A 13586-nucleotide genomic window follows, 5' to 3' on the forward strand; every position below is an offset into this window, starting at 1 on the left:
TTGCGTGGATCGATGCGCAGGATGTCAATCACTGGATTGTCTGGTCCAGACTTGATTATTTACAGACCGCCATCATATAGCTGGAATATTGCTGAGTTCAGCGTTAAACAACAAACAAATAAACAAACAAATAAATGTATTTACACTTTGCAACCAGGATTTGAATAACAAAAATGTATTGGATAGATCCTGTAAACTATTTAAAAAAACTGTACTGTGCCATTTCACAGAATATCAATTTAATTTTTTTTTTCAAAATATGTTGCCAATTAATGCTGAAGGGGTGAATAATTGGCAAAAAGTAGTCCTCAATTTTAGTAATCTGTCTACCTCTGATTTAATGCTCTGTATTCATGAAGTCTTATGTTCTATTTGGGGCGGTCGGGTAGCCCAGTGGTTAAAGCGTTCGCTCGTCACCCCGAAGACCTGGGTTTGATTCCAGACATGGGTACAATGTGTGAAGCCCATTTCTGGTGTCCCCCGCCATGATATTGCTGGAATATTGCTAAAAGCGGCGTAAAACCATACTCACTCACTCAATATGTTCTATTTACCTCAGGAAAATCATGCTCTGTGTACCTGTTCCTGTTGGGGATTCCCTTACAGATTGGGTCCCATTACCTCAGTGTCTGTCATAGTACGAGCCCTGTGATGAGGATAGGGAGGTTACAGTGCGTGACCTAGCTGGTTGTGTATGACTATGCCTCAAAATAGGATCATGTTTGTGTTATCAACCCCTGGTTTGGTTTTCCCAGTCTTGGTCATTTCCAGGTCATATGATATAGCTGAATTATTGCTGCTTTGGCACAAAACAACATTCATTAACTCGTCCTCCTCTCAGATGTAATGTTATGTCAACATCCGATTTGATGTTATGTCTACCTTGGACATAACTACCGCAGAAAAATAATGTTCTGTCTGCCTCTCCCCTGTGTAAGGGCTCGTATTCGGGCCTACCTAATGAGGAAAGAGTGGTTACTGGCTCTCTGTGTATGACTCCAATGGCATGGAACTTTGTTCATGTTATCAACCACCGGTTTGGTTGGACCAGTCTTCATTATTTACAGGTCACCATGATACAACAGAAATATTGCCATCTGCAGCACAAAACAACATTCATTCCACTCAGATGCGCTGTCTATTTCTGATACAATGTTCCTTCTACCTTAGAGTTAATGTTCCTTCCATCTTAGAGTTAATGTTCCTTCTACCTTGGAGTTAATGTTCCTTCTACCTTGGAGTTAATGTTCCTTCAACCTTAGAGTTAATGTTCCTTCTACCTTGGAGATAATGTTCCTTCTACCTTAGAGTTAATGTTCCTTCCACCTTGGAGTTAATGTTCCTTCTACCTTAGAGTTAATGTTCCTTCTACCTTAGAATTAATGTTCCTTCTACCTTGGAGTTAATGTTCCTTCTTAATTGGAGTTAATGTTCCTTCTACTTCAGATGTATTGTCTGTCAATCCTGGATGTATTTTCCACCTTCTCTGATTATTTTTTTCCATCAACCCACAATGTTATGCTCTGTTGACCTCTGACACTGTGTTCTGTCAACCTCTGATTCAGTGTTCTTTTGACTATGAAGTTATGTTTTCTTTCATCCTTTCAAATTTTGTCCTCTCTACATTTGATGCTATGTTCAACCTACATTTGATGTAATGTTATCTTTACTTGTGAAGTTTAGTGTTCCTCAATCATTTAACAGTTTGTTCTCTCTACATATGACGCTATGTTCAACCTACTTTTGTTATCTTTACTTGTGAAGTTAAGTGTTCCTTAATCATTTAACAATTTGTTCTCTCTACATATGACGCTATGTTCAACCTACTTTTGTTATCTTTACTTGTGAAGTTAAGCGTTCCTTAATCATTTGACATTTTGTTCTCTCTACTTTTGACGCTACGTTCAACGTACATTTGATGTAATGTTATCTTGACTTCTGAAGTTAAGTTTTCTTTAATCATTTGAATTTTTTTCTGTGTACATTTGATGCTAGGTCATCTACATTTGATGCAATGTCATGTTGACCTCTGACATAATTTTCTTTCTACATGTAAAGTTTCATCTACCTATATTCCACCTACTTGAGATGTAAAGGTTGTCAAACTTTGAGTGGTCGTTCTGTCAACCTTACTTCCGTTTACAAAGTATGTTTATCCTATTCTACCATGACAGAACTAATTTCAATTCTTTGATGGTAGCAAATATAGAAATGAAGTTGTCAAGTCTGAGGCCTTTAGTTGGATGCCAGCTTTAGTAAAGAATCATTTATTATGGTCTTTCAAACAAACATCTACTCAAACATTGATTGTTCATGAGTGGTCACAAGCAGTCATAGAATATCACTATTTGATACTGTCTGTCATACAGGTTTGAGAAAGTGCCTTTCCACAATGCATGTATTAGAGTCATGTTATTGAGATTTGAAACCTCTTTCACCAATCAGATTCAAGCCTTCCCAAAACTTCATGGGTGAAGAAGGTGTTATTTTATTCTGCATGGCCCAGCTCAATCCAATTGCAATAAATTAATAAGCTTCATAACACCAATCTGGACTGACCCCCTCCTACATCCAAAGCCTCCAAACTGTTGCCATGCAGTGCCCATCCAGGTCTCAGTGTTCAATATGTTCTGCAGCTCGCTATCCAACCAGTTCCCACCCATATACACAACTGTCTGCAATGGCATCATTTCTAATTTCCCTCTCTGCATCCTGATCAATGTTTATGAATGTTTGAATGGCCTTTACAAAGTGTGATGTTATACACATGTAGTTTTTCCTTCCCTTCAAGCAACCGGAAAGTTAATTGCAAATCTTTAATTGTAATTGAATAATGCTTGCTACATAAGATCCTTCTGGATGAAGGTGGTTTAAAGTCATGATTTACTTCACAATGGAATGATGCATAATTAAGGTCTAACAAAGACCTGCTCCATTGATGTTCAATAGACCGACATTTGAATAAAAACTTTCCACAGACAAAATCAATCCTACAGAGCTTGAACCAGATAAGGTATCCTTCACATATACTCGGAGGATTGTGTAAATAACCTTTTATTGGTTTGTAATGAAACAGTTTCAGGAGATATTTTTCAAACAGGTTTTCAGAAATAATGTTTCCTAGTATTTCCTTTTATTCTAAGTACAGTCAATATTTGAACATATTAATCAATACAGGTTCATAAGATGGGTGTTTTAATCAGTCATTGAGAAAGTAGTATTACACAAATGTAACTGGGGAAAATAGGGCTTGTATTGACTGGCAACCATATTGGTATGGGTGATTTCTTGAAGAGGAGATCCTGAGACTTAAACATCATGAAATGATATTCAATATATGTCTTGTGTGATGAATGCAATGTTTCATGTGGTTTCTTACCAAAATGTTTTCTATTCATGATGGGAAGTTTAATCTGCTATTAACTTGTGCTAAAGTATGTTAGGTGATGGGCATATTGAGTTGATTTCAGTGTCTACCTTTTGTGAACTTTGATGATAGGAGGAATTAACATTTGATGACGCATTTACAAGAGACAATCATAGTTCCATTGAGAACAAGGCTTATTGTGATTATGCCATTGCTATAAAACCATTATGCCATCTACTCTGTGCATGATGTGATTGACAGAATCATGTTGAATTTGAATGACCAGTCCCCTGTTGCCTTGACAATGCTTTGCATGCGCTTTGCATGATGTCTGTTGCCTAGTAACAGAAAATTAACAATCACACAACTGAATTTAGTGTGGATTTTCACTGTGTTCCAATATGAGAGATGCAACTTGGTGCATGCATTCTTCACAGGAGTATTATCGCCTGTTGATCTTCAGCTGATTGAATAGCAAGGTGTTAACGTGTTTGTCATTAAATTCCTGTGGCATTTTGCTGCTGGTTAAATCAGGAATGATGGGTGAATGCCATCGAGGCACAAAGTTCAAACTGTGTTTATTTTCTGAGTAATCGACTGTTTAGAGGGAATTGCCAAACTCATCAAATGAGCACAAGGCCATTTAGTTTTACAATTACAGATTTATTTTTTGTGTGCTCTCTCATGTCATCAATAAAGTGCATGTCATTATCTTGTACACATTTGCTGGTTATTTTCAGACACAGTAATTCAGAGTAATTATTAGAAATCTTGATTTCAGGCCAGATTTGTTCAGTATGTTTAGAAATGATTGTAATTCCTTGAAGGTACTGAAATAGAAGGCACTGCAACTGCTGCAGATATTGAAAAGGGTTGTTTTGGAATGCTTTAACTGGTTTGGGGTTTGTGTTTGGGTTTGTGTCAAAATGTGATCATCCCAAGGTCAGGGGTTGTGTGAGAGAGGGTGTTCAACCCAGGGTAGGAATTCTAGGGAGAGGGTGTTCACACTTGGATCAGGAGTTGTGGTAACAAAGTGGTAATCACTGAGTCAGGGCTTGTGGGAGGTGTTCAATGGGTCAGGGTTTGTGTGAGAGGGTGTTCACTGAGTCAGGGTTTGTGAGAGAGGGTGTTCACTGAGTCAGGGCTTGTGGGACAAGTTGTTCACCACTGAGTCGGGGCTTGTGAGAGAGGGTGTTCACTGATTCAGAGCTTGTGAGAGAGGGCGTTCACTGAGTCAGGGCTTGTGGGACAAGGTGTTCACCACTGAGTCAGGGCTTGTGAGAGAGGGCGTTCACTGAGTCAGTGCTTGTGGGAGAGGGCGTTCACTGAGTCAGGGCTTGTGAGAGAGGGAGTTCACTGCGACAGGGGTTCATGGCTTTGTCAGGCTTTTTGACAAAGGATGTTTAATGCAAGGTTGGAGGATAGAAGGTAACACCCTTACCTTCCATTTCTCAGTCTGAGATATGTTTGACAAGGGTGTTCAACACCAGTACACAAGATTGTACGACAGGGTGTCAAGGGTTGTTGGAGAAGACAGATGTAGGAAAGGGTATGTAATTTATAGGTAACTCTTCTCAATTACTCACTCAGGGAAAGATCATGGTCAGTGTTTTTATAATATACAGGGTCAGAAGGTTTAACTATTGGGTCAGAGGGTTTAACTATAGAGTCAGAGGGTTGATGGGTAAAATGTTGATGGGTAAAATGCTGACTGTCATGAGTGTTTGTTTGAAATATTTCACAATGTTCGCAAATGTTTAAGAAGGTGATTTGAAGTTAATTTTGCAGATAATGGTGTAAGGGAGGTAACTGCTGTAACAGAGGTATTTGTATTTGTTAAGAAAGCAATTAAATGAATATATAGTTTTTGTGGTCAAAGCATTTTAGTTATAAATATGTATATGTTAAATTCATTTCCTCTCACTTAAAACTTTCAAACCATGCAAATTTTAAGACAGCGTGTTATGTAGGTGTGTCATGTTATGACAGTCTAAGATCTTTTATCTAAAACAGTTAAATACCTTTGAAAGTAGCTTTCTGAAATGGTAATTAGTTGCTGCAAGTACATACAGGACATCAATTATAGCAAACCTGTGTTGCGGCTTCCATTTGTAAACCAGCTTAGATAAACCTTTATCCAATGTTTATTGATACATGCTAGTTAATTCTTCCATTTCTATTCCATTCTGTAGAGGACATAACACTGACATGTTTGTTTCACAGGAATCTGATGACAGAGGTGTCAACAATACAATGTGGATAGCATGTATATTGCATACCACTGATGAAACACATCGTCTATTTCAGAGCTGTGGAGTATGGCATAGATACAGAAAACCTCAGCATATCTGCAATAAGAACAATCCGTGTGCTTCGTCCATTGAGGGCCATCAACAGAATACCCAGTAAGTAGATGATGATGATATGATGATGATGATGATGATGATGATGATATGATAATGATGATGGTACAGTAGACTAACTTTTAGTACCAGAAAAAGTCTTCTTAAAATGTATATCTATAAAATATAACATGGACTCCAAATGGAGCCCAGAACAATGCTTATTTTCAGGAGCGAGGCAATCTAGACTTGCCATATCATTCTAGACTTGAGTTGGATTCCTTTCTTAATTTATTCTCTTGGGTCTGGGAGACCGACTAGTGGTATGGATATGGTTGGATATATATGCTTACCATTTTGAAACCAAATGCCTGCCAAATTATACCTCGGCACCTGCTACATTGGATCCTCCTCCTATGTGTCTGGGTTTAAACAATATCATTCCATCAAGTTGAGGCCCCTGTTCAGCCAGGCACTTGCTGTCAGATAGTGTGGGGCTGCAGGGATGTCCACATCAGCCTCTGTTAGACATTAGTGGGAGAAGCAGGAATATTTTACTGTGCTTCAATTACTGACTGGGATGGAGAACACCAACGTGAGATCTTGTGAATATCTCCATCCAATCATGGATCAATGCATGAGACAATGTTTGTGAAAAGGGACATTGAAAGAATTGAGCAACAAGAAGAAGAAGTAATGTTACAATGTGCTTGACAGTTTGTTTTAATTAACGCACTCAAAGAATGCAAGTACTCTCTGTTCCCTCGGGCACTCCTGTTAAACCTGCAGATTTACATCTGAATTTATGCACAGCAATCTGGCATTGTATTTCGACAAGCCAGTGTTACGTTTGTTTGCCTGGTGAGGATGCAGTATCCGTCACTACCTGTTCACTTGTGTCAGACTGTTAGACGGATACATATGACCCTTATGACAACTGACACATGCCCTCACTATTCAGCACTAGATAATATCAGCAACTCTTACATCAGTGAGTGAGAGATGCAAGTCACTCTTAAAGATGCAAGTCAATTTTGAACCAGTTTGTGAAGATGCAAGTCAATTTTGAACCTGTTTGTGATGATGCAAGCTACTAATGAACCAGTTTGCGTAAGATGCAAGTCAGTGTTGAACCAGTTTGTGGAAGATGCAAGTCAATGTTGAACCAGCTTGTGGAAGATGCAAGTCAATGTTGAACCAGCTTGTGGAAGATGCAAATCAATGTTGAACCAGTTTGTAGAAGATGCAAGCTACTAATGAACCAGTTTGTGGAAGATGCAAGTCAATGTTGATCCAGTTTGTGGAAGATGCAAATCAATGTTGAACCAGTTTATGGAAAATGCAAGCTACTAATGAACCAGTTGGCGAGAGATGCAAGTCAATGTTGAACCAGTTTGTGGAAGATGCAAGTCACTGTTGAACCAGTTTGTGAGAGATGCAAGTTACTAATGAGCCAGTTTGTGAGAGATGCAAGTTACTAATGAACCAGTTTGTGAAAGAGGTCAGCCATTGTTGTTAAGGATGACAGCCAGCATTGAATCTTGAAGAGATTCAAGACATTTTATAAAAGGCTATTGAGAGTTACCAGCCACTACTAAATGTATTGCTCAGACGTGACACTCCCTTTTACATAATATTTGGAGAGGCGACAGTCAACAGAAAACTATTTGTCATAGTCAGTCACTGTTGAAGGGTTTTTGACCACCGGGCAATTATTATGAAAAATAATAAGTTCCAGGTAAATTTAAACCAGGTTGTGAGCTCTGCTCATCCTATGCAATGTGGCAGGAACTATCAAACCTACCTTTATTGGAAATACCTGACACACATAGGACCACAAAATGATATTTAGCTTCCAAACATGTACTTGTAACAACACCATATCTGTGTTGACCACTCCATTACATTTTAGAATGTCATTGTGGCATACAAATTCTTCAGAATACTAGTATGCCTTGCGGGGAATCCATGCTGGAATTGCTCCCAAGCCATCTGTGTTGATTGTAAGATGCAACTTAGTGGATTGGGTGGTCAGGCTTGGTGACCTGGCTGATGGTGTGTCATCATACCCTATGTATGGATCGATGCTCATATTATCAATCACTGGATTGAATATTTACAGGCTGCTGGCATTTAGCTGGAATATTATATGACATTAAACAATGAACAAAGTTAAGAATGCCTTGGCAACAGGTAACTAATTATGAGGTATGATGGTTACAGTGTGCAAGGAGTCATGGGTGGCTGTCGTCTAAGGTGCCGCAATTCACTGTGCAGAGTTGCAGCCCTTTGGCATTCCAGAAACCTATGATAATGAGTTCAAATCCCAGCTCACTGACAAAAAACATTCTCTCAAACTGTATATGCAGTCAAACAGCTATACAACTCTGACCTCTTATCCAGCTGCTTGATTTGATATAACCATTGGGAGCATCAGTGGCCCGGTTGTCCATAACTCCCTGTTATTTACTGGTTGTTTCTCTCAGTATTAGCTCGGGTCACCCCGTTAGAATTAGTGCCCAAAAACCTTTGGTGGTAGTAAGTGAGTGATTGAGTTGGGTTTAACGCCGGTTTTAACAGTATTCCAGTTATATCACGGCATGCCAGCTTAATGTGGGAGGAAAGCCCGAAGTGATGATGTCTCAGACGTTTACCACTTCAGTAAGACCCACGAGCACAGGTATGGTGCTGACAAACCTAGAAACCAAATCTGGGTGAACTGGGATTCGAACCCACAACCATTGGTTTCTGGCGTGTCCAAGGGATGCAACTCTGCACAGGGATTCGCGGCACCTTAGACGACTGGGCCAACCATGCCCCCCGCTGGTAGTAAGACCAGTAAATACATCGGGTAGTCAGGCTTGGTGACATGGTTAATTGCATGTCAACGCACCCCAATGTCTGGTTCGTTGCTTGTAATATCAGTCAGTGCATTATCTAGTTCAGACTTGATTATTTACAGGCTTTTATCATATAGGTGGAATATCGCTGAGTGTAGTTAGGGTCTGTTGTTTGAGGGTTTGAATCCAACATTCAACCTGATCATGATCACCATTGTTATAAACACCTTGGACCTATGTTTCTTATGGCTTCCCTTGCCTATTTTGCTGACAAGACATTTTACACTGTTTAAAGCGGAATCAAACCCAGATGACTCACTCCCTTCTTTCTGTTTCAGGCATGCGTATCCTGGTGATGCTCCTCCTCGACACCCTCCCCATGCTGGGGAATGTTCTCTTGTTGTGTTTCTTCGTCTTTTTTATATTCGGGATCATCGGTGTACAGTTATGGGCAGGGGTTCTACGAAACAGATGTTTTTTAGATATTGGGGAAAATATTTCATATGTGTAAGTATATCACAGGTTATTTTGTCATTTTATTTTTAAATCTTTTATTTCAAAACTCTCATCTCATAAGTGTCACAATTGTGAAATAGCCTTGAGAGGGTATCTAGTAGGATGAAATGATAATGTGCCTCTTGGGCAGCATGGGTTGTATATCGGCTTTGAACATGATGTCCAGCATGGAAAAGTGCCACACAAATGGACTATTATTATTAGTAGTATACCGTGAAGATCCGGGGTAGAATAGGTCTTCAGCAACCCATGCTTGACGTAAAGGCGACTATGCTTGTCATAAGAGGCGACTATGCTTGTCAAAAGAGGTGACTATGCTTGTCTTAAAAGGCAACTAATGGGATCCCAATTGCGTGGATCGATGTTCATGATGTCAACACTGGATTGTCTGGTCCAGACTTGATTATTTACAGACTGCTGTCATATAGCTGGAATATTGCTGAGTGCAGCGCTAAACAACAAACAAACAAACAAACAAACAAATAGTAGTGGTATAGTATTCGCATAAACTTAACACAAGCAACTCGTATTTCACTGATATCAAGTCCAGTAGATGCTTAGTTATTAGTGCTTATTTACATGCCATTGTACCCTGCTGGTGATCATAATATCAATCACAAGTTTGTCTGGTCCGGATCTGATTTTTCCAGGACACCATGATTGTGGTGATAACACCAGTCAAAGAAACATCAAAGCAGAGTAAGACCCATTGCTCGCTCGCTGAGATGATAAATCGCAATTAGTCCGTATGTTTTCTACTTCATTTCAGACATAATCTGCCTTGGTTTTACCAGCCTAAGAAGGGGGATTACATCTGTAGTCAGGAGGGGATGTCAGGGATGCGGACATGTGGCAACATACCTCCATTTGAATTTGAAGGATTTAAGTGCAACGGTAGTGCCAAGGAATACAGCAATAACACTCCCACATCAGAGTCCTGCGTCAATTGGAATCAGTATTATTCGACATGTCAACCTGGAGACAGGAATCCATTCCGGGGAGCTATATCGTTTGACAATATAGGATTAGCATGGGTAGCTATTTTTCAGGTGAGACAATACAAAGAGGATGGTGAAGACAAAGTTTTTCTTTTTCATAAATGCATCATGTAGCAATGTAATACACAAGATAGACTGACATATTGTTTATGAAATCTTTCATTTTCCCTATTTCATGCAGAATATGTCTGACTGGCCTATCTTTTGTATCTAAACTAATTTAATTTAGTGCAGATATTCAGCTGTCAGTCAGTAGGACTTGCCACCTGATAAATGCTGCAATAAGTATTCACCATTGAAATGTAGTGCAATATATTAAGGGCAGCATATAGTTTTTCTGTGCTAACTGCTAAGAGTGAATCAGGTTTTCTTCATTATTACTTCGTTTTTATTTTTGTGACATAATTGCTGAGGGTGTTGTGATGACCTACTCCATTTGAGAATACATAGCATGATACTTGAGTAATGATATGTGATGCATTGAAACATCAGGTTATGTGTCAGTTTTAAAAATTTATTAACATTTTAAAGGGTCTCTTGTCTCTGGAAGTGTACTGCTGTTGGTACTATCTAAATGCCTGTGACCTAACATCTACCTGTGATACCCCTTATTATTGTTCAAGTCACCCCTGATAATTTCTCAAGACACCCCTAATAATTGTTCATGACACCCTAATAATTGTTCATGACACCCCTGATAATTGTTCATGACACCCCAGATAATTAATTGTTCACGACACCCCCAATAATTGTTCATGACACCCCAGATAATTTTCATGACACCCCAGATAATTAATTGTTCACGACACCCCCAATAATTGTTCATGACACCCCTGATAATTGTTCATGACAGCCCCTAATAATTTCATATGATACCCCTAATAATTTCTCATGACACCCTAATAATTGTTCATGACACCCTGATAATTGTTCATGACACCCTAGTAATTGTTCATGACACTCTGATAATTGTTCATGACACTCTGATAATTGTTCATGACACCATGATAATTTCTCATGACACCCCTGATAATTGTTCATGACACCCCTAGTAATTGTTCATGACACTCTGATAATTGTTCATGACATCCCTGATAATTTCTCATGACACTCTGATAAATGCTTCAAGTCCCCCCTCCCATGTGTTCACTGTATGTTTCAAGTGTGTGCTTATTGTATGTTTCAGGTGATAAGTTTAGAAAGCTGGGTGAATATTATGTACTATGTTCAAGATGCTCATTCCTTCTGGGACTGGACCTACTTCGTTGCTCTCATTGTGGTAAGTGGGGCATTTGGAATGTTCAAAAGTGTCTTCCTTCAGTGATGACATCTGGTCAAAGCCATGACTGGCCTGAAAAGCCAGTTGGTTGATGGGAGGGGGTTGGTTGGTCTAAATACCACCCCCTTAGTTTTACCATGCTCACCGAATCTTGGGTTCAGACTCAAATTTGTTCTGATTATGATGTTTGGTTTGTCAGCACCATGCCCCTGCTGGGTACTCCACCTCACTCACTGGGGTAAATATTTTGTCATGTCGTTGAAATATTATGCACTTCAATCAAGGTCATCCCTTTTGAAACAATCAGATGAATAACCTTTCTAGCTGATAGGTTTCCAATTGTCTCCCTAGATAGTTGGGATTTCCAATTGTAGGCCGATATAGCTGGGATTTCCAATTGTAGGCCTAGATCGTTGGGATTTCCAATTGTAGGCCTAGATCGTTGGGATTTCCAGTTGTAGGCCTAGATCATTGGGATTTCCAATTGTAGGCCTAGATCGTTGGGATTTCCAATTGTAGGCCTAGATCGTTGGGATTTCCCATTGTAGGCAAAGATAGTTGGGATTTCAATTTGTGGGCAAAGATTTCCAATTGTAGGCATAGATAGTTGCTGAAATTCAATATTGTTTTGCTTGTTCTCGCCACTGCCTACTATTCCGATGTACAGAAATACTACTATTGTGATTTTGATATTATGGATTACATTTATGACTTTCTTTAATATATCATCTTCTATTTTTATTCCAGATTGGCTCATTTTTTATGATCAACCTGTGTTTAGTTGTCATAGCAACTCAATTTTCTGAAACTAAGAAACGAGAGACTGAGCGAATGCTTCAGGAGAGAAAGCGTTACCAGTCTTCAAGTACTATAGCAAGCAACTCCGAGCCAGGAGGCTGTTACTCGGAGCTCTTGAAACTTCTTGTGCATTACGCCAGGAGAGCAAAACGGAAACTTATACGATATTATTTTAGACATAGAGGCAAAAGGCAGCGAAAAGTTAACCCAGAAAAAGCTATATCTTTACGAAAGAAGAAAAACAGGAAGAAAGGTATTCAAACAGTGTATTTACATCAACCTCATCATCAACATCATCATCACCACCACTTGAACATTGTGACACCGGATATCTTCCCGTCTCGGGCCGCTTCTTTGGATAGTGCACAAGCTCCGCGCGCCAGTCCTGAGGCTTCGGATGTGGATCCTATATCATCGCCACGACGACCCAACTTCTTAATGTTACCGAGTAACAACAATAGTCTTAATCCTTCTTCGGAATCCTTAAACACATTGCCGTATGCAGCAGAGGCTTTGACACCGACGTTGTTCAAACCCCTACCCTCGCCCAACCATCTCACTGCAAATTACTCTTTGAGTCGAACCTCATCCTTTAATTGCGGGGCTATGGGTAGTGCCAAAAATATGCCCTCTCTCCCTGAGGTTCTCGCTGCGCATGGCGCAAAGAACGCTGCCCTTGCCGCCTCAAATTTACTGCTGAATGTCGACACTGATACCAATAAACTCCAATCGCTAGTAGATAAAGGTGAGTTATCTCCCCTCCTGCTCCAGCCACATCACATGACCACACAGAAAGAAATGGAAGTTTGTGGAAATCCATTGAAATTTTTGCAAAGCAGATTTTAGATACTGCATGGAATTAGCATTATCTCATTTTAGATTTGGAACTGTTTTGGAATGTTCAGGTCTTAGAATGTTGAATATAGAAATTTTCCCAAAATATTAGTGTTTGTGCTTTAGAATATCTTCAGAATTTCTATATGTCATATGAAGAAACATGGACATATGTAGCAATGAAATAGTTGATTTCAGTAGTTAGTAGAAAATCTTGGTCAGAAACAGTTCTACATTTCCCATTTCTTTTAGTAATATTTGGAGCAGACATTGACTTCATATATGTATCATGTATAAGGATTCATTTCATATTTATTTGTTCAAGTCCTTTCCATATACAGAAACAACACTTTTTTAAGTGATGGAGGCGTATATAACAATAGCTTTCTAAGTATGTTAACGAATATGTATTCTTCACATTTTAAGATTAAACGAGCTAAGCATTTTATCTCCTATTCCTCATAAGTGTAATTGTTAATTTCTACATTGTCGCCAAATTAAACCATTGTTATGCTCTCAAATAATTTTCTAAGACAAACTCTGAAGTTAGTGTCTGTTCTGCAGTGCAAAGGTTTTCCAAAGACGTATCATATTTCATAATGACAATATAAT

The 13586-nt window shown here is 39.2% G+C and overlaps 1 protein-coding gene across 10 annotated transcripts in view; it reads left to right on the forward strand.

The window, feature by feature from the left end:
• LOC139468276 (voltage-dependent T-type calcium channel subunit alpha-1G-like) overlaps positions 1-13586 on the forward strand; it is a 96493-nt gene that overhangs the window by 14191 nt on the left and 68716 nt on the right. For 8 of the 10 annotated variants that reach the window (XM_071250137.1, XM_071250139.1, XM_071250132.1 and 5 more), the window contains exons 2-6: positions 5675-5772; positions 8888-9056; positions 9835-10114; positions 11250-11342; positions 12090-12885. In XM_071250137.1, the coding sequence (XP_071106238.1) occupies positions 5675-5772; positions 8888-9056; positions 9835-10114; positions 11250-11342; positions 12090-12885 (1436 nt within the window). The remainder of the gene's footprint in view (positions 1-5674; positions 5773-8887; positions 9057-9834; positions 10115-11249; positions 11343-12089; positions 12886-13586) is intronic. The other 2 variants (XM_071250141.1, XM_071250142.1) reach the window with 1 other exon arrangement.

Source organism: Haliotis cracherodii, unplaced genomic scaffold (assembly GCF_022045235.1).
Source record: "Haliotis cracherodii isolate W230 unplaced genomic scaffold, xgHalCrac1.p SCAF_2, whole genome shotgun sequence".
Classification (NCBI taxonomy): domain Eukaryota; kingdom Metazoa; phylum Mollusca; class Gastropoda; order Lepetellida; family Haliotidae; genus Haliotis; species Haliotis cracherodii.